Source organism: Ranitomeya imitator, chromosome 2 (assembly GCF_032444005.1).
Source record: "Ranitomeya imitator isolate aRanImi1 chromosome 2, aRanImi1.pri, whole genome shotgun sequence".
Classification (NCBI taxonomy): domain Eukaryota; kingdom Metazoa; phylum Chordata; class Amphibia; order Anura; family Dendrobatidae; genus Ranitomeya; species Ranitomeya imitator.
The window spans coordinates 750,318,891-750,344,590 of NC_091283.1; the positions used below are offsets into that span (position 1 = coordinate 750,318,891).

Here is a 25,700-nt window from a genome sequence, read left to right on the forward strand (position 1 = left end):
TTCACATAATTCTTTCATTTTATTAACTCATATTTAACATTATCATTAAGAACAAAATATTTTCACCAAACGCTTTATCCATATTAATACTTTAGCCTGATAGTCTAGTGAGCGGCCGGGCCACGCTTCATTCGCTGCATAAAGTTAGCTGGAGTGAAGGATACTGTGTAAATATGTCTGATCTTGCTCTGCAGTAATAAATAAAACCATCCGTGGTGTCACCGGCGGGGCAGGCTGCTGTTTCCTGCTCTGTAAAAGGTCAACAAATCACAGATCTTGATGTGCTAATAATCACTATCAACCTCCTGTTGAATTATGGCAGTAAATCTCCGCTGCCTCCAGCCACAAAGTAATGTTCTCCGTCCTCACAGCACCTTTTAAAATGTTTACTGCTGCTGTAAAGTCTGGCTGCAGACTGTGCCGGCGTGGTAGTGTCATGGGTCGTGGGGTAGATGAGATAACGGGTGGCCTAGCTTTACAAATACTGCTATATTTGAAGATTAATAAATGGTGCAAATCCAACAACGTCCTGCAAGAGAACCAGTGCTCGTTGTAAGGGGGGCTCCACATCCAAGGCAACGTCTCTTTTCCTCAAGATTCCTAGACTAGATTCTGTCACATTATGGCAATGCTTTACTTTCAGTGATTTCAGCTTAGCACAATACTCGGCAAGAGTCCTGCAGAGGGAAAAAAACAAAAATATTTTGCTTTAAACAAATGAGAATGATGTAAACCATTACTATAAATCTTGTGAGAAACTGGATAATTAGGGTACAATCCATTGCAACGTAAATAAGCGCATTCTTCAGATTAAAAAAAAAAACCTTGTTTTGCAGTACTAACATTGTGCATGCATGGAAATACCCAGAGTCTGCAGTCACTATGCTCAGCGCCTCACGGTGAACTCTTTTCACCGAGAGCGTGAGAAAGTTCCCACACTCACGGTGCCATCAGAAAGTTCCTGCGACTTTACAGCCATTGAAGTCAGTTCATCTCATGTCAACGGGCGTACAGTTATAACTTCTCCCACGGCGCTCGCACTGACGTCGGTGAGTTGAACTGGCTTAATTGGCTGGTAATTTGCAGGACCTTGCTGATGGCACTGCGAGAGTGTGAACTTTCTTACGCGTGCGGTGATGTCAGTGAGGAGGAGGGAGTTCACAACGAGACGCTGAGCAATCACGCGCTGCTTAGTGTCTCTGCTGGATGGCAGGCTATATAGTCGCATCAAGCAACAATGCAGCCTGCCACCTAGATGTGGTAGAGTTGGACGTGTCTCAGGAAAAATGTATTATCTTTTCGGTGGACAGGTGAGGAATATTGTTCTTTATTATTTTAATTCTGTAAGTGTCCTCATGGCTCTGTCCTTAGGCCCCTACTACTCTCCATCTACCACTTTTTTGCCAATGACACCCAAATCTACTTCTCTGGCCCAGATGTTACCTCTCAAATACTCTGGTATTCAGGACAGCAATCGGCTACATCCAACTTCTCCCATTTCTTAAACTCAACAAGGACAAAACAGACTTCATAATATTTCAACTACCTTGCTGACATACCACACTAGATGCAACCATCACTGTTAATGGTTCCATAGGTTCCTCAGTCTCCCAAGACTGATGTCTCTAGGTAACCATTGACAGTCTTTCCCTCAAACCACACATTCAAGTCCTTATTACTTCCTGTAGCTAAAACCTCAAAATCATTTCTCAAATCCACTATTTCCTCAACTTTGGAAAAACAAAAGTTAGTGCAGGTCCTCATTAGCTTCCATCTTCTACTCTATGGCAATATATTCCTCTGTTGACTTACTGCTGAGAACGTGAAAATGGAAGAGGCAGAGATATCAGACAGCAGAATGTACTTCTAAGGTGATGCATATATTTTACTATTCCTTCTTTAGTTACCACATGTATAACTATAAAGAAGGGACCTTACTGCTGCAGCTTCCACAAGACACATTCCAAGATAATTTGACAATGCCAAAAAGAATAAGAAATTGGAGCAGTACTTATTAATGATCCTTGGGGGTAAAAGCCTAACCCAGAAGCCTACTGCTTACAGCAATTGTTATATCCGTGTTGGTCAGGATATTTCCTCAATTTTTTATTTTTTCCTAATAGAAAATATTGTATATATTTTAATTTTGCTCAGATAATAGTTAAGTAAATTTTACGATTAAAGCATATCACTAATTATAGACAAAAACTTGCATTCTGGTATATTTGCATCAGATGGAACGGAACAATATTCATATCCAACAAAAATATTTAAAGTGACCATAGAACCCTAATAATTGTACATCTATGGCCAGAATTCGCCTCTGAAGGTGCACAGGACTGGCTAAAATACCAAACTTCACTATTTGTGAATCAAAATTCACCCATTCAAGTGAATAGGCTAGTCACAAAGCGGACAGCACTTGGCTGCCATCTGGATGTCACTAGAGTGCTGACTGATTTTTACTATCTAATTCCCTGTGAGGAACCTTTTTTCTACCAAGGGCCATTTGACTTATATAACCTCATTGGGTGCCATACAAAATAACTTAAATGTTACTGTGCTATAATTGGTAAAACATTTCATTACTCATCTCTAATGCAATGGCAGGAGCTGTTTTTCTTCGGCGAGACGTGTGATGTTAGGTGGTAATGATGTTGGTTCTCACAAATGCTTTGTCAAGTTTATGTCAGCTAGTCGGGAGCACAGATGATTTGTTAACGGCTCGCAGCCGTAAGTGGTTCCAAACACAGATGCATAGTACACTGGATGTGTCCTCACAGTGGGAATTGTATCACTGCTCAAGTAACATAGAACTCAAGCAATGGGGGGAGACAACGAGACCGCTGTATACACAGCATAGGAGACATCGAGACAGCAGTATACACATCACATAGGAGACATTGAGAGTGCTGTATAAAGATCAAAAAGCAATCACTGTAACTGCTGTATAGATCACATAGAAGACAGGGAGACACTGCTGTATAAACATCACATAGGATACACTGAAGCTCTGCTGTATACATAACATAGAAAAGGACTACCAACATATAAGAGCATCAGCCTCTATACCACATAACCAGAGACCCACCTCTATCATAGAATACCAGCTAAATCAAAATAGCTGCATGAAGTCTCTTAAAATTCAAAGTTTATTAAATTAAACAATTTAAAAATAAATATAGCTTAAACAGAGTAACCCAATGGAGAACAACATTAATTATATTAATATGTCAAATGTCTATTTTACATATCACAAATACATTGTAATATGACCTCATAGATAAAAAGAACCATTATAGTACATTTCAATCAAAGCCCTGGTGGCAAAAACTAAGAAATTAAAAAACACATGATTGTCAAGCTAATGTAGCATGTGGTCTTGGCACCCCAATGCGCATTTCACCCTACTTCAGGGTGGGTCCCTCTGTTTAAAGGGAACCTGTCACTCCAAAAATCGAAGATGAGCTGCGGTCACTGGCATCAGGGGCTTATCTACAGCATTCTGGAATGCTGTAGATAAGCCCCCGATGTATCCTGAAAGATGAGAAAAACAGGTTATATTATACTCACCCAGGGGAGGTCCCGCTGCGGTCCGGGTCCAATGGTCGTCGCGGTCCGGTCCGGGGCCTATCTTCATACAATGTCAACCTCTTCTGGTCTTCACGCCGCGGTTCCGGCACAGGTGTACTTTGTCTGCCCTGTTGATGGCAGAGCAAAGTACTGCAGTGCGCAGGCGCCGGGATAGGTCAGAGAGGCCCAGCGCCTGCGCACTGCAGTACTCTGCTCTGCCCTCAACAGGGCAGATAAAGTACGCCTGCCCCGGAGCCGCAGCGTGAAGACAAGAAGAGGATGTCATCCAATGAAGATGGAAGGCCCCGGACCGGACCACAACAGGAACGTCCCTGGGTGAGTATAATCTAACCTCTTTTTCTCATTTTTCAGGATACATCGGGGGCTTATCTGCAGCATGCTGTAGATAAGCCCCTGATGCCGGTGACTGCAGCTCATTTTCGATATTTGGGTTAACAGGTTCCCTTTAAGGTACAGCATACTTGTTTTTAAATTGTTTAATTTAATAAACTTTTAATTTTAAGATACCTCATGCACCTATATTGATTGTGGTGGTATTTTATAACATAGGAGAAAGCCAGATGTTCCCACCCCTGGTCTAATAGGAAGGACATTTCCAAAATGTAAACTTTTTTTCATACAACAATGGATGAAAATTGGATCCAGCTCACTGATGAAAAAACTGTTTTTAACCAGTATGCAAAAAGAAATAAAAGAGCTGTCTGAATGAAGCCCAACATATGATATTCAGCTGCCACATCTGACTTCTGTACCCAATTGTCATAAGTCGCTTACAAGTCGTTTCTGAGATGAATCATGGTCTTGTTACATGAGATGTGGGGATTGATCTGGTTGTATTTCCAGTCCTGCATCCTCAGACCGTGTATAATAAACCAAACTCTGCCATCTTCAGCAATACCTCAGTTCTGTGGAATATTTTTTTGTATTAAGCTTTGTCGTTATAACAAATGTTATATTGTAACAAATATTTAGTAATGTAAATACAGATTCCCAAGTGGTGAAAACTAAATAACTCATTACAGTTCCCATCCTGTAAATAAGTTATCATATAAACGTATAAAATATTAATGGATAGTCTCCTGGATGCAGGATTTAGAACCCACACTCTTTGTGATAACTTATTTAATGGTTTCACAAAACTGCGTTGTAAGCGAATATAGAAGGATTTGCCTCCAGCTCGTTGTCGCTTGGTAGGAATCACACAGTCTGTTACTGTAAGACTCCAACCACTTAAAAAGTGTTACAAGGCAAATAAATGCTTCCCACCGGGCAGATGTGGGCTTATTTCTAACAGCTGTCCATGCATCATACAGCAGAAATTCAGAAGCTGCTCTCTGTTTTCTAACGTAACCCATCTAATGGAGTTCTGGGCAGATGTACCGGGGCAGATTGTGACTGTGACCACTCTATGCTTCTTACACTACATAGAATGGCGCCATGTTTCATCGCATGCCATATAGCTGTACAGTGGTTAGCACAGACAACATCTATAGGTTCCTTCTGCGGTAGTGTGGGTTTCCACTAGTGACAAGACTAGTCCAGCACATCCCCGGACAGCTTCTCCCTGCAGTGGACTGTCTCTCTATGTACAACCATAGGAGAGATCTGCCCATCTTGGGTCAGCCAGGGGGGCACCAGACCAATTTTGAATCTCACTATGATCCAGTCTTGGATCCTGGGTTCAAATCACACTAACGTCTGTATTTTTTCCTGTGGTTATATGGATTTCCACTGGAGACAAACTAGTCTGTTACCGACCTGACAGGCTTGTTCCTGGAAATATGGGAGCACGCTGTAAAGCAATTAGAGTGGTGCAGGAAGAATCGTTAAACTACATATTTCCTTTACCGCTTTGAGCAGCCAGGCTCAGATTCTTTTTAGCCACGGTTTGGGCAGCATGAATCCACTGACAGGTCCCCTTTAAAGTGTCCTATTGTGCCTGACTCTATTGGTCTACCTACACCATTAACAAGCACCAAACATGCAAGTCAAATCGGCCCTCAATTATTAGCCTGCTTACTTGATCATTAATATTAATCGCTCTGTCCCTATTGAGTATCATGGGCTGTATGGGCAGCACGGTGGCTCAGTGGTTAGCACTACAGCCTTACAGCACTAGGCTCCTTGGTTCATATCGAGCCAAGCAGAACATCTGCAAGGATTTTGTATGCTCTCCCCGAGTTTGTGTGCGTTTCAGCAGAAGGGGACAGCTATAATAATATCTGTACAGCGCCGTGAAATATGATGGTGCTATATAAGTAAGCATAAGAAATAAATAAATGCTACCAGCAGTATACCCCATGTACATCTGTTACGTCTTACGGAACCACTCTGCACCCAGAATATGTTGTGCAGTTATATGTATGTATAATAGGTTCCATGTGAGATGCATGTCCCTAATGCATCAGCCAACAGGCTGTGCCCCTGGGCAGAGAGGACAAGATATTCCCCTTTTGACCTCCCCCACCTTTGTAATTCCCACAGTAAATATCGGCAGGTTCCGGCTACCTGCTGCTATGGTAATGTATGTATGTCTGGCCTGCCGCTTTTCTATTGGCCTGCCCTCCGTATCTGTGTGATATATTCTGTGTCCTGTGAGTAAAGTGTTGTCAGACTGGAAATACGTGGAGAAGCAGTGATCTTTTATATGCGCCCATGTAACCAAGCAATTCCAGCCAGCGTCCTTCAATCAGACTCCAGCCAAAGCAGAGTGGACCTCCTGAAACACGGGGTGGTACTGAAAGAGGTACCTCAGCTTGGTAGACCCCGTTACAACATCTATTAAATAAAGAAAATTTTTTATACCAACTTAAATAATCCAATCACCGGCCGAACGAGCATCTTTCTTATTCTACAGGTAATTGCTGCTACATTTACATGGGACGATTGTTGGTTTAAATGAGCCTTAAAGGGTTTTTCCAGGACCATTTTTCTTTTCTCTTTTTACTATGGGCCTAAAAACTAACAGGCAGGTAGTGTGTGATTTACGTACAGGCAGGTGTCTAATAGTGGCCATACAGCGTAATGTGTCAGTAATTGTAAATCATCTTTACCTAATAGATTCGTTTTTGACACGCAGACATCCAGTCAAGTCAAGGTGCTCCAAGTCCCTGCAGTTTTTAGCAGTTTCTTCCACGGCGGCGTCAGTAATGTTTGCATTAACAGCTAGCGAGAGAGATTTCATTTGCGTGCTTTTCTTCACCAAGTAACATATTGCATCATCCTTCAGCTGACGACAAGCTGTCAGGTCAACAGCCTCCAAATGTTTACAGTGATCTGCCAGACTGCGGAGGGAAAGACAGTCCACCCACTCACAGTGGCCGAGACAGATCTTCCGTAGGTGGGGACAGCTGAGCGAGACGGAAACCAACGACTGACGGCTCAACTGGACGCAGCTGTTCAGATTGATATGAAGGAGGTGGTGGTTCTGCCCTATGACTGGGAGTAGCTCCGCATCTGTTAACCAGTCAGAACAACTTCGTAGGTCCAGTCTCTGTAACACTGAATTGTGTCTGAGCATGCTGGAAAAAGCACTTTTGGGTAACTGTGAGCCAAGCTGTTAGGGAAAAGTAAGTGAAAAGGTCAGACATGTATACACAGACAGCTGCCAACATGGTTAAACCCCACAATTTTACTCTTTAGGGTATGTTCACACGTTCCTGATTTCCATCCTTTTTTTTTCAGGACTGTTTTTTAAAAAACTGCAGCTCTTGGCAGAAAACGCAGGTCCTTTTTTTGGTCCTTTTTTTGTCCTTTTTTGATGCGTTTTTTGATGCGTTTTTTGATCCTTTTTTTTATGCAGTTTTCTATGCAGAGTCTGTGTGTTTTCTAGGAAGTTTTTTAGGGTTAAAATGGCTGAAAATACCCTAACCCTAACCCTATTCTAACCTTAGTGAAAAAAAAAAAAAAAATTCTTAATTTTTTTTTATTGTCCCTACCTATGGGGGTGACAAAGGGGGGGGGTGTCATTTACTATTTTTTTATATTGATCACTGAGATAGATTATATCTCAGTGATCAAAATGCACTTTGGAACGAATCTGCCGGCCGGCAGATTCGGCGGGCGCACTGCGCCCGCCATTTTGCAAGATGGCGGCGCCCAGGGAGAAGACGGCCGGACGGACACCGGGACGCCGGGTAAGTATAAGGGGGGGAGATTAGGGCACGGGGGGGGCATCGGAGCACTGGGGGGGCGGCATCGGAGCACGGGGCGGTGGGATCGGAGCACGGGGGGGCAGCCACACTCCGCCCACGCACTTCCGCCCGCTTCCCCGCACTTCCTGCTGCAGCGGTTCTGCACCACAAACCGCAGTAAAACCCGCAGATATTTTTTTCATCTGCGGGTTTTACCTCACAATGGAGGTCAATGGGTGCAGAACCGCTGCGGCTCCGAAAAAAGAAGTGACATGGTACTTCTTTTTTCCCGCAGCTATTCAGCGCGGCTTTTTTTTTTGATTTTCCGCATTGTGGGCACAGCAGTTCCTGTTTTCCATAGGGTACAATGTAATGTACCCTGCATGGAAAACAGCTGCGGACCCGCAGCGGGAAAATCGCGGGAATTCCGCATGAAAAAAAGGATCGTGTGAACATGGCCTTAAACTGTTGATATTAACTGCTAGGACTCCTACCTCCAATAGGTGGCAGTAGAGACCCTACTCTCCCTCTTATTTGCATACTTTTCTCCCCAAGAACCATTGCCTGGTCTAGAAATGTCCATCTCCTGACTTGGCGCTCTCCTCAAGGAGAAACTACACTCCCCCAGAGCTTTGTCCAAGCCAACTAGTCTATTTTGCACTGATGATGGACAAGACCCTGAAACAGCAAATTGAGTGATTTTCCATTTGGAGATTAGTTTGGTTTGGCTTTATAACCCATGAGACATGGCTCTCCAAAGGGCCCATTTGACTTTGATTAAAGGTCCCCATGGACCTTGTTCTCATCCTATTTGAAGAAGTTGTTTAATAAATGTCACCATTATATCCATGCACTGCATCTGACCACATTTTGGCTCTATTACTAGATTTCCTCCCAACAAAAATTACATCCCGTGCCTTTATCCACCCTGGCATCTGTATAAAGGAATTCTCCTGCTTGATGATGAAACCCAACATGCCCACCTTCTTTTCCCCCATGTATGCCATCGATGAATAGTAGAACACCACCTTAATACATTAGATGGTCATCAACAATTCATCTATTGCGGATGGCCATCTAAGAAGGTATTCCAATGTTAGTAAGTGACGGCATTTCGCAATGTTATGCCATTACTTATTGTAGCTGTGGGTCCAGCCACCAGATCCCCAACAATCCAGAGAATCAAGGGGCTGCAGTGACACTCACTCCAATAGAGCTGCGCTGCAGTAGGTGGCTGAGAACCACCCCGCACACAGGAGAGATTGTGAAAGGGCTGTAGGGCATTCTGCAGATCAGGGAGAATATCAGGGGTCAGATCCATAGCTGTCATTAAAGGGAATATGCCCCAGGTTTTTGTGACCCCATCTGATAGCAGCATGATGTAGGGTCAGAGAACCCAATTCCAGCAATATGTCACTTACTGGTTTCCTTGCTGTAGTTTTTATAAAAATCAGTTTTTATCTGCTGCAGATCTAGCAGTTCTCTAAATGCTGAGCTCTGTATAACCCCGCCCACACCACTGATTGGCAGCTTTCTGTGTCCACTGTGCATAGCCTGCCAATCAGTGGTGAAGGCGGGGTTATACAGAGCTAATGAATATGGAGGACTACAGGGCAGCAGGTTTACTAGTCCTCAAGTGAATCTCCTGCTAATAAATACGTGATTTCATAAAGATTATAGTAAGCAGCCCAGTAAGTGACACATCACTGGAATAAGAATCGCGGCCCCTACACCATGCCGCTCTCAGATTGTTTGGCAAAAACCTGGTGACAGATTCCCTTTACGGAACATCATCTTGGTGAAATGCCAACACTTACTAAGATAGTCAGATATCGGATTTCTATGACCACAGTGCCATCTGACTAAAGTTGAGCCAATGGCTAATTAAAACTTGAAGGTTACACTTGTACAGGCATTGGATAGCCAATGGGTAGCTATGAAGCACAGTCAGTAATACCCTAGTAATCCAAATTAGCAAATATTTATACCTGAAGTCCACACTGCAAATAGAAATACTCACTTGATATTTATTGGCCCTTTATCATGAAATATATCAAAAATATATTGCACTGAGCAGCAATTATTGATTTGCTTCCTGGATATTTCCAGAATCTACGCTGCCTTGTATGAAATTGGATTTCTCTATTATCTAACGGGCTTTGTCAGCTTGGTAACATCATTTGTCAACCAGCCGTGCCACCTACTGCTCAGTGTGGAAAAGGTCAATGTCTCGGCTCTGATCCCGCATCGAGGTGTCGGGCTCTTACATCTTCATTGATAACTTGTGACTGCGAAGATGATGGATAGTTTCCTACACTGTTCATTTCAATTACTTTACTGAATAATTATTGACTAACAGGAGAATGAATCCGAGTGAAATTATATGGATTGCTTCATATCACACAATTGATTCTTTAGTGGGAACTTCATTCATCTCCTGATATTTTTTCTACGTCTGTCTACAAGGGGAGACCTTGAGGTAGATTTATTGCATGACATAATCCTGGCCAGTTTGCATTTGTAGAAAAATTTGAATCATTTTAAAATAGCGAAGATGCAAATTTTCATGGATTTTAGTCAATTTTCTTATAGTGGAGTTCACATGAATATCAATCGTTGATTTTTTTTTTAAATTAATATATTCAAAATTGTGTGTGGATTAATTTCATAATACATCAATTTACTGGATGGAAACTTACCTGATACAGATACAAATCAGCTACGCAGACAAAACACAACATCCTGGCATCATGAAGTCACCACTAGAGGGAGCTCACTGCTTACAGTTATACATTGAACTCGGTATTAAAAGTAAGCTCCCTCTAGTGGTGGGTGCCGGCAGCCAGGATGTTGTGGTTTAAGTCTACACTAAATAGACAGAAGTATTAGGACGCATACATGAGATTTTATGACATCACATTCTAACTCAATAGGCAATATTATTGGGTCCCCCCTCTCCCAATACATTTGCATTTTAAATACCTTCACCTCTTCTGACAAGGCTTTCTATATAACTTTGATGTGTCTGAGAATTTTGCCCCATTCATCCAGAATAGTATTCTACCCAACTGTCCTAAATCCAGCAAAACTGTCTCGAGAAGTGTCCCAAAATCAGCTGTGTCTGTGTGCCAAGGTCAAGGATGCAGCTGAATATAACGGTGGAGAAAAGAGCCAAAAAGTCCTTCGTCCACTGCTCAGTCATTGTAAAGACCAAAGGTCCTACCAGGATCTTGGGTCTCTGGGCACATCACCGACAGAGATGAAAAGTGAAGAGGAACGGGAAACAGGTAATGTGTGTGTGTATGTGACAACGCAACTGTATTGATGCAGCAAAGCTGTGTTGTATTGGTATTGATGCAGCAGAGCTGTCTATTTATGTACTGATGTAGCAGAGGTACGTGTGTATTGATTTAGTAAAGAGGTGTGTGTATATGGGTGTGTATTGACGGACGTAGCAGAGGCGAGTGTGTATTGCTGTAGCAGAACCATGTGTTTTGTATCTATTAATGTAGCAGGGCCGTGTATGTGTGAATTGATGTAGCAGAGCCATGTTTATATGTGTGTATTAAAAAGAGAATAACCTTCGGCACTCAATAAGGTCCACAATAGCTTCAACTTTCAAAGGGTAGATTTATTACAGAACAGCCGATTAACAACAGACATCACAGTTTCCAACGTTTCGGCAACTTATGCCTTTCTCAAGGAAGTCTGTAGGGAGTAATAACTGCCTTTTTGAAAACCATAAGCAGGATCTGCTATACAGGGGAACGGCAGAGTAGGCTGTAACAGCGGTGAGAACACCGTGCGTCCGGTAACCAGGAAGGTGGAGTATGTGTATTGATGTAGCGGAGTATGTACACCATGTGTATGTATGTGTAGTGATGTAGCGGAGTATGTACACATGTGTGTATGTATGTGTATTGATGTAACGGAGTATGCACACAATGTGTGTATGTATGTGTATTGATGTAGTGGAGTATGTAAACCATGTGTGTATGTATGTGTATTGATGTAGTGGAGTATGTAAACCATGTGTGTATGTATGTGTATTGATGTATCGGAGTATGTACACGTGTGTATGTATGTGTATTGATGTAGCAGAGTATGTACACGTGTGTATGTATGTGTATTGATGTAGCAGAGTATGTACACCATGTGCACAGCACTATCTACTGTATTTTTCAGACTATAAGACGCACTTTTCTCCTCCAAAGATTTGGAGGAAAATGGAGGGTGCGTCTTATAGTCCAGATGTACTGCTTGTGGATAAGGAGGTGGGGAAGCGGCAGAGCAACGGGTCACAGGAGGCAGAAGCCAGCAGCTGGTTAACTCCTTTGCCCGCTGCTAAAGAGAAATTAATATTCACTGCTCCCCACGTGGAAGCAGTGAATATTCATTTTCTTTAATAACAGACACACATTATCACTCAGCTAATGGCTTCCTGCAGCTGCTGGACGATCACGTGTGCCCGCTACTAAAGGGAATTAATATTCACTACTCTCCACTTCGATAGGGTGTGGGGAGCAGTGAATATTCATTTCACTTTAATAGCGGGCATAGTTGCCGTCTTCCTGCAGCGGCCGGATGAACAAGCATGTCCGCTATTAAAGAGAATTAATATTCATTGCTCCCCATGCCTATGAGAGTGGAGAGCAGCGAATATTCATTCTCTTTAGTAGCGGGCACACATAATCGTCCAGCCACTGCAGGAAGCCGGCAGCTGTTGCTACTGTGCCCGCTATTAAAGTGAAATGAATATTCATGGCTCTCCACCCCTATAGTCCTGGTTGTGTCGAGCATTGAGTATTGCGGCAGGTGTCCTTGGCTTGCAAGCAGACGTCACGGCCATGTGCTGCTTACAAGCATAAATCAGCTGCTGGCATCAGAACAGGATGCTGTGAGGGAGTGCAGGGAAGGTAAATAGAATGGTTTAATTTTATGTTTTTCTCATGGGGGCCATACATACCAGGATGGTGACGAGGGGGACAATGCATATCAGTATAGTGATGAGGGGACCATATATACCTTGATGGGGATGGGAGCCATGCACACCAGGATAGTGATGAGGGTACCATGTTATACCTGCATGCGGATGGAGGCCATGCATACAAAATGGGGATGAGAACACCATATATACCAGGATGGACTTGGGTGGGCATGTACATCAGGATGGGGCCTGGCTGCACCCTGAATATAAAATACGTGCAAAAAAAAAATATATATATAATATTATCTCAATAATTTGGGCCAAAATATGCAAACTCGCAACCCGCGTCAAGGGTGCAGCCAGGTCCATCAAGGTTGGCCTTCTAAACTGGGATGTCTGTCCTTATGGGGTGCACATATATAGTGCTGTGCAGCCCACATAATCTACCGCTAATAGCAAGGGACATTTTTCAGCTTCTGATTTTTCCTTGCCTAACACCGAACTCACTGAAGGAAGCTGAGTTCTGATTATTTGCCATAATAATTATTGAGTATTACTGTAAGGCCGTTTTCACGTGTCCGATGACATCCGGACTGGTCACTGAGCAGCATACCCCGACTACGACATGTGAAAAAGGCCTTAGACAGTTTTGTTAAAAAGAGGCCCAAAGAGTTAATAATTTACCTGGGTGGAGTCGAAGCTGCGACAATTGGCCAGATAGAGCTGGATTAAAGACTGGAAAGCTTTACTGACCCTCTGCAGACTGATTATGTGCCTCAAGGGTAGATAGGGAAGAATATGAGGAACCAGCACGTCTTCCCACGGCAGATCTAGCAAGTGCAGGCTGTGGAGCAAGAGGAGAGGAAGCATTCATTCATTACAATTATCTGGGTAATTCTGTGCATTCACATAAAGCAGGAGGTACATGGTCTGTTTCTTATTGTTTAGATACAGATGGCACTTCCCTGTTGTTCAGATGAGGCCTCGCTCACACTGGCCGAGTGCAACGCGATACAAGAAAAATCGTATTGCACTCAAACCAATGTTATTCATGGAGATAGTGTTAATCTGTGAGTTTTTTTCTCAGCAGAAATTGGGTAGAGGAAAAAAAAAAGTAAATTGCAGCATGCTGTCAGTGGCCGCATATATCAGACAAGACTGGCCAATGCAAGTCAATGAGTGCGGAGAAAAAATAATAAAAAAATCGGGCGACACACAGATCATGCGTATGCCGTCATATTTTTACACACAAATTTCAAAAGGAACCACAAATTTCATCATTCAAGCACAGTAAATTTACAGGGTTATTAATGGAGAGGCGTCTATCAGATACCTTTATTACTAACAGAGTAATAAAACAGTAAAAACACACAAAAAAATATTTTAATTTGAAAAAAACACTCCCCACACTCTCCCTAGTTCATGAATTTATTTCAAAAGAGAAATAAAAACATATGCCGGTCACCGTAGTCCAGTGTAGTTACTGATGCCACCCCTCATCACAGCCGTCAAGTCTCAGCAGTGCTGCTGCTACCGCCTATGGAGCTTCATTGTCTGAAAGAGGCTCCATGGCCTTCAGACGATAGATTCTGGGATCATCGTGGGAACGCCATGGACTACGTCAGACCTACGTGGGAACTTTTTGTTTTCTAACAAATTGGTGAACGAGGCACAGTGCCTTTATTTCTCTCTATGTATTTCAGGTATCCATTTGTGGACTACGGAGGATTTGGTGGATTTTGATAAATTGGTGAACCAGGGAAAGTGTGGGGTAGTGTTTTTTCAAAAAACATTTTTTTTTAGGTCTGTGTTTTCATTTTTTGATTACTGGGTTCGTAATGGGGGTGTCTGATAGATGCCTCTCCATTACTAACATCATGGCTTGATGTCAAATGTGATTTCTGACAAATCACAGCCGACATCTACCCTAACTACCATAACCCCGAATTCCAACGCACCTAGGCAATTGGGAAAAGGAGCAAAGTGCCATCATTGGCACATCTACCGTGATGCACCACTTCTGGGGAGGCTGCGTGCTGGAAGTTTTAGGCTGGGAAGGGCCCAATAACCATGGACCTTGCCAGCCTGATAATATAAGCCCCTAGCTGTCTGCAATCCCCGCTGGCAATCAAAAAATAGGTGGGGCACCAAGTCATTTTTTAAAATTATTTATTTAGTTATTAGGTTAAATAAAGCTCAAACACCCCTTAGTGCAATATGAAGGACGCAAGTAAATTATTTGTAGGGGGGGCTTGTGATATTATATATCTACAGGACATCTAGCTATTCTAGTTATATATTCTATATATCCGTCTATTTATTATCTGATATCTTTCTATCATCTATCTATATACAAGATTGCTTTATTAGGTTTTTAAACTAGCTTTAAGGTACACAGAGCATTACAGTATGTAAAAGATTATGTTAAAAATGCATTACATACGGATGCTAAGCAAGAAAGGAAAAATAAAATGTAAAAACAATTTGCACACTTGCTTGACATTCGACCAACTTTTTAGGATCAACATCAGAGCGATTTTTTTATGCAGATGTGAGCAAGGTCTAAAGCTGATGCAGAGTGATGCATAGTCTATGGGGATAACTTAAAGAGTTGTCTCATTGACAACACATCTCACCCACCCAGAAAAAAAGTGAAAAATAAATGACAGCAGGAGTCCCGAGAACAGGCGGACCATAAATCTTCTGTGCAAATTAAGCATTAGTAAGCAGGTGCGGCCACTGCACTAAAAGAGAAGTGGTCGCACATGCTCACAAAAGCTTTATTCACACCAGACTCTTGCAATTGGTGGGCAATGCTACATTTAACATCCATCCTGTGATGGGTGATAATGAATATAGCTCATGTTTAGGCTGCACCAAAACCAGAAATCTATTCCAGTTGTGAGCAAGATAAGTTTCTCCAATAATTTATGACACTTTCTGATGCAAATTATACTGATTTGGTTGGCTGACCTCTGCTAATCCCCACACCACTTTTCTGGCATAATACCATTGATGAATTTCCCCTGTGTGTCTTGTATAAGTTCGTAATGCAAATACCGAGCATAACAATGTGCTTATACAGATGCAAATGGGCCCACGGGAGGGTATTAGGGTCATATGCAGGACTTTGTCTATGGCAGGGGTCCCCAACTCCAGGCCTCGAGGGCCGCCAACAGTGCAGGTTTTCAGGATTTCTTTAGTATTGCATCGGTGGTAATGTGATCATCTGCACAGGTGATGATTCCAACCCCTGTGCAATACTAAGGAAATCCTGAAAACCTGCACTGTTGGCGGCCCTCGAGGCCTGGAGTTGGGGACCACTGGTCTATGGTAACAATGAGGCTATGTGCACACGTCAGTTTTTCTTGTAGAAATTTCCTGAAGAAACCCGGACATTTTCTGCAAGAAATCCGCATGCGGATTTTTTGCATTTTTTTCACGTATTCCTGGCGTTTTTGCGGCTTTTTTGTGTTTTTTTCCGGAGGTTCTGGGATGCAATAATATAGTGGGAAATCCACAAAAAAAGCTGCAAAATTAATGAACATGCTGCGTTTTTTTCCGCAATGCGTTTTTTCGCGGAAAAAAAAATGCAACATATGCAAAAAAATTGCAGAATGCATTCTAAATGATGGGATGCATATGTATGTGTATTTTAAGCATTTTTATTGCGTTTTTATAGCGAAAAAACATGAAAAAATGCGAGAAAAATCTGGAACATGTGCACACAGCCTAAAACCACAAATCATACAGTACATTTATCTTTTCGCACTTTGCCCCAGTTATATTAGTAAAGTACAGCCGATTACAGAGCGAGAGAGAGAGATAACCACTGGTAATAAAAGGACCGCACAACACAAAGGGGAGAACACCACAACCAGATACATGGGTGGAATTTATCAAGGGTTGTGTGCCACAGTTGGGGAGCAGATAAGGTCATATTTTTGTATCAAACTTCACAGAAATGTGATCATTTTTTTTTTCAATTTACAGTTTTCTCCAATTCTGTAAAAAGTGGACTTGTCAAAAAGAGGTGTACCCTCGCAAACAACAACAAAGTTAATATAATTATGCCAGATATTAAGTAAATTAAAAATTATTATTATTATTATTATTTTCATTGGTTTAAATATTTTTTTTTCTAGCTTGAGAAGTTATGAAACTATGCAAATCACTTTATTAGAGAATTTGTCTTACGGTAATTCTAGTAGTAAGGCTACTTTCACACTATCGTTTTTTTGAATCTGTCGCAATCCGTCATTTTGGGCAAAAACCAGATCCTGCAAATCTGCCCGCAGGATGTGTTTCTTGCCCATAGACTTGTATTCGCGACGAATCGCGACGGATGGCCAAACGTTGTATCCGTCCTGCAACAGATCCGTCGTGTTTTGGTGAACCGTAGGCATGAAAAAACGTTCATGTGAACTTTTTTTTTGTCCATCGCGTCCGCCATTTTCTAACGCGCACGCGCGGCCGAATATCCGCCCCCTCATCCCTGGACTTCAGAATGGCAGCGGATGCATTGAAAAACTGCATCCGCTGCCCACATCGTGCACAAATTTCACAACGTGCGTCAGTACGTCGGCCCGACGCATAGTGATGGACATGTACCGACGCAAGTGTGAAAGTAGCCTAAATATTGCACATAAGTGACTTCAAAATCCCTGCTTTTCCTTAAGTCTTTTTACGCTATTTATCAGAACATAATGATTTGGAGCACAGATGATGGCAGTGATGGGTCAGAACCGGTCTCCTCCCCTCAGGTTCTGCTTATCAGAACAATCTCCTGCAGCAGCTTATCCCCAGGGTTAGCCCTCATTCAGACATCCAATTCTCTCTTTCGGCAGGTACCCATGACTTTCACAGATAGTACTTTTACCTGTAATAGCCAATGGGACCATTCACACATCCTTGATTTTTTTCAGACTGAGCACTTAACGGAAAATCGCGGACACATGTCCGATTTTGATCAAAATTGCCAATGCAAGTCTATGGGTCCGTGAAAAAAAAAATGGTATTGCACTCGGATGTCATCACGGACTGTCAGAAAGAGAACATGTACAGCATATATGGCGGCCTCCGAACAGAAGCCTCCTGGAGAAGGGAAGGTCTCTTCTTTTAGCCGCTTTACAGCTTTCCAAACCTTAAGCAGTTAAAAGAAGTTGAAAAAGACAAAACATATGAGAAACAAGTTGTTGCTGTGTACATGTTCATGGTGTGTGACTTTTAGGAGAAATTTTTCAGGCAATTTCCAAGCAGAACCCACTTGAAAAAGATGTCGTGTGCACATATTCTTAAGGTTTATCAAGTAAAACTTCAGTGCCATTGACAACCAGAATTAGGTAACCATTAACTCATTCATTGCCCTAGCACACCACTAACTTTGTAGCAGTTACATGTCGTCGCTAAGCGCAGTCTGGTATTAAAAAAAAAAAATAAAAATCCCCGGTCTGTACTCACCTTTCCCAGGTCCACCAGTGAATCTCCATGGCTGCTCCCAGTGTCAGACATTGGCTGTTCCACTTATGTCTGCATCACAACCAATCAGTGAGCTCAATGCCTACCAGTGCAGAGTTGCTGAGCTCACTGATTGGTGGTGCAGTTGGCGTGATGTCAGGGCCACAACCAATGACAGACACCTGAAGCAGCGGCAAAGACTCACCGGAGCAGCGGGAAAAAGGCAAACACAGAGCTTTTTTTTAATAGTAAACTGCACTTAGGGACAAACTCCTACACTATTAGAGCATTGTATTATTTGGACACTGAATCACATTTTTATTTGTGAGCCGGTTAGCAGCATCAGCTTCTCTCCTTGTTGTCATGGGTCCTATTTTTATTAGAATGTCCCAGCAGTGCATGCATAAAAATCATTGATATCGGTAGCAACGTCAGTAAACGTACATATCGCTTCATAGTTTGGAACTTGGTGGCTTGACCAACGTTTACAAGGTAACCTAAGAACATGCTCTGAAAGGGCTTCAAAGGTGAAGCGCCATTTTCAGGTGGCCAGACAATTATGACTTATCTGGAAATTAGATATACAACCATTTTCCATAGTCTAGAAGCAACATTAGGCAAGTACAGAATTAGGAAAAGGCTTTAGGAAAGAAACCAACTTACCTGCCATTCATCTTCTCCTTGGCCATTTTAAAGGTAATTGGAAATCTACGATATGTATAATGCTTGCCGGCTACAGAAAAATACAACATCGATTGGATTAATTAATGTCAGTTTTATACCCTTCCTTATCATTTCTAAGCCGATCCCATTCTAGTCACCACAAGCTGATCTCCCTAACACTTCCACTCTCGATCTGATTTACTCTAAGCTCTTCTATCCAACGAAGTCTTCTATCTGGCAGAATTTTATTTTAAAACTGCAAAAGACAGAAAATGATCGCCAGCTAAATTGAACATGTCAATCCTTTTTTTCAGCAGCGGAAACGAGTAGCTACCCGACACTTCCAATGAAGCTTATCCAAGATCAAGACCGCAATCAGAAATAGATGGAGCGGCAGGACGTATGCGTGACAAGCCGCTCCCCCTGAACGTGGTCCTGTAGTCAGTGGACAAAGGGGGGTGGGGGGGGCATTCTCTACTGTCCGTCCTTCTCGCCTCTCTTCCAATAGTGGGACCCCTACCATGTAACAAGATGATCTGGCTTTGTTTCCAGTTCCACAATTCATTCAATGCCATCATATTTCATTATGGAGCTGGTATTATTTGAAAAAGTTGCAAAAAAATCCCCACACACAAATAACAGAGGAGCACAAAAAGAATACAACATCGACTGTCATCATTAGCATCATATTTGCCTTTTCCATAGCAGCTTCCAGTCTCAGGCTTTGTAGTACCTGTTCTCGTTAGCTCCTCATTTCCCAATTAAGCTTAGGAGCCTCCTTCCAAAAAGAGGTGATTGTATCTCACTATCAGTACATAGCAATAACTGCTGACACAAAGAGCAAATGTTCAGGAACAGTCTGATAGACCCGTGTGAGCTTACATTTCCAGATAGTATCGATTCATGACAGTACGTGCTGCTGAACAATGGCCACCACCGGGATACATGTGACCACAGCACTGGATAAAACAATCAGAGCAGAAGGTTACTACACAAACATTCACTCCACCAATTATTAACCTTTTAGGGACCAAGCCATTTTTGCCTTTAAAGGACCACAATATTTTTTATTATGCGGTCTTCCGGTACTCCAACAGCGATACCTTCTTAATTGACAGATATACTGCATGTGGGTGTTTTTTCGCATGAAGTACCAATAGGATGGAATATATTTGTCATCATTTAGCCTTCTTTTTTTTTCAGAACGGTGCAATTAAAAATAAATACACTAAACAAGCAAAGGTACCTTTTTATACACATATTGATGACTAATCCATGAAATTGCTCATCACTATGATAATGGGGTCAAGAACCTAGCACCCCTACTGATCACATTGTACAGAACAGTGTTGGTCAGTTCTACTGCTTAGTGGCTGCTGCGCATCAGCTCCTGTACTCTTTAATGGGAGCTAATCTGAAGTACTTGCCAGCAGCCACTAAGCAGTGTATGGGGCTGTGCTCTCCTGAATCGGTTTGGAAGACGAACTCTGGTTATAATTGTTCAAGCTCGCACATTTATTAGAACATAGCCAATATCTGAGGAAAGGGCTTATAGATAACATAAGTCCCTATACAATAGTTACCCATAATCACAAGTTATCCTCTATCCATACACCTAGAGTACGGTCTTGAATGGAGCAGAGGTGCACAAGCTCGGCCTCTCCTCCAATCATGGGCAATGGGCCTGCCGAAGAAAGTGGAGTACAGTTTTCGACCATTTCCAGCAGTCCCTTTGACCTCTGCTCCATTCAAGATAGATCCCATTCTTAGGTTTCCAGCGCAACGTTCTCATGATTGCTGGGGATCTGACCTCTACAGATAAAAAATGTTTATTCCATTAACAACCACTTTATATTTTATATACAGCAGCCACTGAAGGAGCTTCTTCTGCTAAGCTGATGAACCAGAGTTGATATTTTTTAAGCACCCACAGACTTGTACATGCGATTCTCATCCATTACAAAAATATTATTGCGTGCTGGAATTTTTTTCACATAGAGATGTCCGTTTTTCAAGAAGATACTTCAGGAATCACTAATTTTTCTCTGGAGCTTTATAAACCCAAAGGGTCTGATAAAGAATGGCGCAACGCACGCTCATGCCAAGCCAATCTTGCTGGCGTAGAAGGAGCTGCATTCAATAAGAGGCATGTACCATCATTTAATGATCTTTGGCGCCTCTTCTGTGAGGTGTGCGCCTCCATGAACCGCACCAAAAACGCATATTTCGGACTTATAAAACGCCATCACATTGGATGAATTTGACAGATGGATGTGACCAAGCCCTTGTCCTGGCTCCTCACCAATCTAGGCCATTTCGGAAGCGGATTCAAACTTTTGTGAAAAGTTGCAAAATTGCGACTTTCCAAAACTTTTATGGGAGTTTTCTGGCACTTCTTTGGGCATCTTTTCCATTACTGATTTCAAGACTGACTTGAAAAAAAAAATCTATTGAGCAATGAGGAAAACATTAGAGGATTTTGAAACAAAAACACAGACAAAATGCTTAAAAGGACACTAGGACTAGTGATGAGCGAGTATGCTCGTAGCTCGGGTTTGCCCGAGCATGCTCAGGAATGGTCGCCGAGTATTTGTGAGAGTTCGGAGATTTAGTTGTTGTCCACACAGCGGCATGATTTACGGCTGCTAGCCAGCCGGGGTACATGTGGGGATTCCCTAACAACTCGCTCATCACTAACCAGGACCTTTTCAAGGTGTTTTTTCTTCTTGCCATCCCATTGACTTGTATATGATACAGCATTGAGCATCTTCTAAGCAGAAAACGCCAGGAGAATGATCAGGTCACTTCTGTTAACTGTTTGCCATTTTTGGAAACCTTCTTTCCCTGGGAAAGCTCGCCAGCTGCACCGGCATCTAAGGGTATGTGCACACGTGGAATGGTCCACCGCGGATTTTTCCACAGCGGATTTGATAAATCCGCAGGGGAAAAACACTGTGTTTTTACTGCAGATTTACCGCGGTTTTTGTGCGGATTCCACTGCGGTTTTCTATTATGGAACAGGTGTAAAACCGCTGCGGATTCCGCACAAAGAATTGACATGCTGCGGAATGTAAACCGCTGCGTTTCCGCTCGTTTTTTTCCCGCAGCATGTGCACAGCGGTTTGCGTTTCCCATAAGTTTACATTGTACTGTAAACACATGGGAAACTGCTGCGGACCCGCAGCTGCGGAAACGCAGCGTGTGAACAAAGCCTAAATGACACTGTGTGCACATAGCCTAATTTTGGACTTGTGTAAAGGTTTTTTGTTTTATTACTGTTATAGCAGTTTTTAATAAATATCAGTCACCAGATTTCACTACCTGGTGATCGTGCTGTAATTACGGTAGTTTGCAAATCAATGTAAGAATGGTTGTGTAATACTTTGACAGTTTTTCTGCCAGAAATTAAAATGAGATCTTTGCCTTATAAAATTGTTCATATTAAAAACACGATTCTAAAGCCATTCTAGCATGGATTGTGCAAGTAAGTACACCAGCCTCGTCAGGCCCACAAGATATATTTAATAACTGATGCAGTTTGTATTGTGAAATCTGGTGACGCGTCCAGCTTCAAGGGAATCTGTCACACAAAAATTAGCCTATACACTGCGTCCACCAGCACCAGGGGCTTATCTACAGCATTACAGAATGCCCCCGATGTATCCTGAAAGATAAGAAAAACAGGTTATGTTATACTCACCCGGTGGGGGTGCCGCTGCGGTCCGGTCAGATGGGAGTCGCGGTCCGGCGCCTCCTATCTTCATGCGAACGCATCCTCTTCTTTTCTTCCTGCCGCGGCTCGTGTGCAGGCATACTGGCTTGCCCAGGCGCTTGATTTCTCGGACCTTTCCTGGCGCCTGCGCACTGCAGTACTTTGCTCTGCCCTCAACAGAGCAGATAAGTACGTCTGTGCAGGAGCCGTGGCAGGAAGACAAGAAGAGGACGTGATCGAATGAAGATAGAAGGCGCTGGACTCGGACCGCGACGCCCATCGGACCAGACCGCAGCGGGACCGCCCCTGGGCGAGTATAATATAACCTGTTTTTCTTACCTTTCAGGTGACATTGGGGGCTTATCTACAGCATTACAGAATGCTGTAGATAAGCCCCTGATGCCGGTGGCCGCAGTTTATAGGCCAATTTTGGGGTGACAGATTCCCTTTACGATCTCATTCATACGTCCGTTGCTCACACACATGCTCCATCTGTGATTTTCCCAGCAACATTGATGGCAAGAACTGACAGAAGGACCGAACACTGGTGAAACTCAGATACAAAATAATGATGACACTTGGAACAGTTTTTTTTGCGTATGTGAAAAGTCACAGATGTCTGAACGAGCCCTAAACCAGAAGTGAATTTAAAAAAAAAAAAAAACACAGGAGGAGACATGAAAGTCCTTACTTTGCATTTTTTCCACATTTTTAATACAATTCTGGCTTTGGCTCAAAAACTTGCATGAAAAACTAAAACAAAAGCTAAGGCATCTTACAGAAAACCGCAGGCGGAATTCTTCAAGTCAAGTCTGCCATATTATTAGTTTGGATCAAAATCTGCTGGGGCTAGATGCGAAAACGATAATCCCCTTAGGATAAAAAGATTTCTCTTGCAGTGGCTATAAGTAAGCCAGGGTATAATATTTAGAATGTAAATACACATGCAAATCACCTATGCAGGTTAACAATAATAGCCCTTATACCCTTAGCTGCATAAATAATGCCGGTTATCACATAGATGTCACATACGTAGACATTTAGCGAAAAATGCAACCTGTGAGAAAGAAATATACAAAAGGAACAATCTCACCAAATCCAAGGACCGGGTACGGGAGAAATGGATATTCCTGGAGAGCAGTATAGTATAGAGAGTGGCAGGACTTCACATCCCTCTATATAGCACTTAGGCACTTTATCTCCTAATACAAGCAAGTCCCCTGATGATTCAGCTTGGAAGAAACGCGTTGGAACATTCCATAAGGGAGAGTGCAGGGCATGCTTAAATACAGGGGTAGATGTGGACTGCCCTTGTAAGGGCGGGAGCTTGGGGAACAGATTACCGCTAGCCCCATAGGGATTGACAGAATATTGTCTTCCCCACGTGTTGCTTCATGGATCATCCCTAACCCAGGAATATCCATTTTTACGCCCCAACCATACCCATTTAGCACTGCTGATCACACTGTTTCATAACAATAATAAAAAAAATATGGCCACACATGATGCTCCATACTGTATAATGGCCCCACATGATGCTCCATACTGTATAATGGCCACACATAATGCTCAATACTATATAATGGCCCCGCATGATGCTCAATACTGTATAATGGCCACACATGATGCTCAATACTATATAATGGCCCCGCATGATGCTCAATACTGTATAATGGCCCCACATCATGCTCAATACTGTACATTGGCCACAAATGATGCTCAATACTGTATAATGGCCACACATGATGTTCAATACTGTATAATGGCCACACAGTGCTCCATACTATATAATGGCCCCACATGATGCTCCATACTATATAATGGCCCCACATGATGCTCCATACTGTATAATGGCCGCACATGATGCTCAATACTGTATAACGGCCCCACATGATGCTCAATACAGTATAATGGCCACACATGATGCTCAATACTGTATAATGGCCACACATGATGCTCTATACTGTATAATGACCACACATGATGCTGCGTACATTATAATGGCCCCACATGATGCTGCGTACTGTATAATGGCCCCACATGATGCTCAATACTGTATAATGGCCACACATGATGCTCAATACTGTATAATGACCACACATGATGCTGCGTACATTATAATGGCCCCACATGATGCTGCGTACTGTATAATGGCCCCACATGATGCTGCGTACAATATAATGGCCCCACATGATGCTGCATACTGTGTAATGGCCCCACATGATTCTGCATACAGTATAATGGCCCCACATGATTCTGCATACAGTATAATGGCCCCACATGATGCTCCATACTGTATAATGGCCCCACATAATGCTGGGTACAGTATAATGGCCACACATAGTTACCCCACCCCCATCATTGCCTTCTCCATCACTTCACACACACCTCCCACTGCACTCCCTCGCAGCAGCCGGCAGCTCTTCCGCGGCGCTGAATGATGTCATCCAGCTGCGCCACTGACTGCTCATGTCTCCTGTGCCAGTCAGTGTCAGAGCAAGGAGCAATATCTGCTCCGATCCGACACAACTAGTGATCGCGCTAGAAGTTTAAAGCGGCGGTACTTTTGGTCTGAGGCCATGTGGGAAAGGGAGGATCCCGGCCGGGACAGAGTCTCAAAATCGGAACTGTCCTGCTGGATCCGGGACGGTTGGGAGTTATGCACATGCGACTCCGTACGCCTCGTACACACGCGCGGCTGAAATTTTCATGCGGCTAAAATTTGCTTTGTCTTCTTCAAAAGTTGGGAGGTATGGGTAATATACTCTCTGAGTTTGATAGCATCAAACTCCATAATGGCCATGACAGGTGTCTTGTGGGTGAGAACTCTAAGGGGTCTCACTTGGGATATAATTCCTGTCTATGTGCACAAATACATGTCTACTAAATATGTATTAGTGAGAGGGGCAATTAATACTTTTGCTATGGAGCTCCGTACATTGTATGGGCGCCCCCGAGGGGGACTACAGGGGTACTACAGAGCCGTACTAGTAGCACACGCCAGCATTTCCACCATAGTAAATCTATAGCGCCACTACAGCCCATGATATATAGTCCAATATGGCACCTGACAAGTAATGCCGCCATACAGGACACCTGCCGTATATCTGACACAGACCTCCGCATACACACAGCGACCACACACGGCGACCGCTCCCCACCTTCAGCCAACACCTCCTCTAGTCGTCTGCTGTCAAATCTGCCGGTTTCCCAT

General features: G+C 42.9%; 1 protein-coding gene across 3 annotated transcripts; it reads right to left on the reverse strand.

Moving 5' to 3' along the window:
- On the reverse strand, positions 1-25,700 carry FBXL15 (F-box and leucine rich repeat protein 15). Of its 3 annotated transcripts, none has more exons than XM_069753281.1 (5): positions 25,648-25,700; positions 18,775-18,844; positions 13,339-13,498; positions 6,648-7,150; positions 1-677 (listed from the first exon to the last, which is right to left on the reverse strand). In XM_069753281.1, exons 2-5 carry the CDS (start codon positions 18,798-18,800, stop codon positions 488-490), a joined length of 879 nt encoding a protein of 292 aa, XP_069609382.1. In that variant the 5' UTR covers positions 18,801-18,844; positions 25,648-25,700; the 3' UTR covers positions 1-487. The 3 variants fall into 3 exon arrangements, with proteins under 3 accessions (XP_069609382.1, XP_069609383.1, XP_069609381.1); XM_069753282.1 differs by lacking the exon at positions 25,648-25,700 and adding an exon at positions 19,508-19,583; XM_069753280.1 differs by lacking the exons at positions 18,775-18,844; positions 25,648-25,700 and adding an exon at positions 18,115-18,157.

Coding starts and splice junctions, on each gene's coding strand:
- FBXL15 (XM_069753280.1), bottom strand. CDS start 18,143: ATGGAGATTCACTGGTGGACCTGGGAAAG. Junction 13,499..18,114: donor CACTGGTGGACCTGGGAAAG/GTGAGTACAGAC, acceptor CTTGCTCCACAG/CCTGCACTTGCTAGATCTGC. Junction 7,151..13,338: donor GCAGCTTCGACTCCACCCAG/GTAAATTATTAA, acceptor TTTCCCTAACAG/CTTGGCTCACAGTTACCCAA.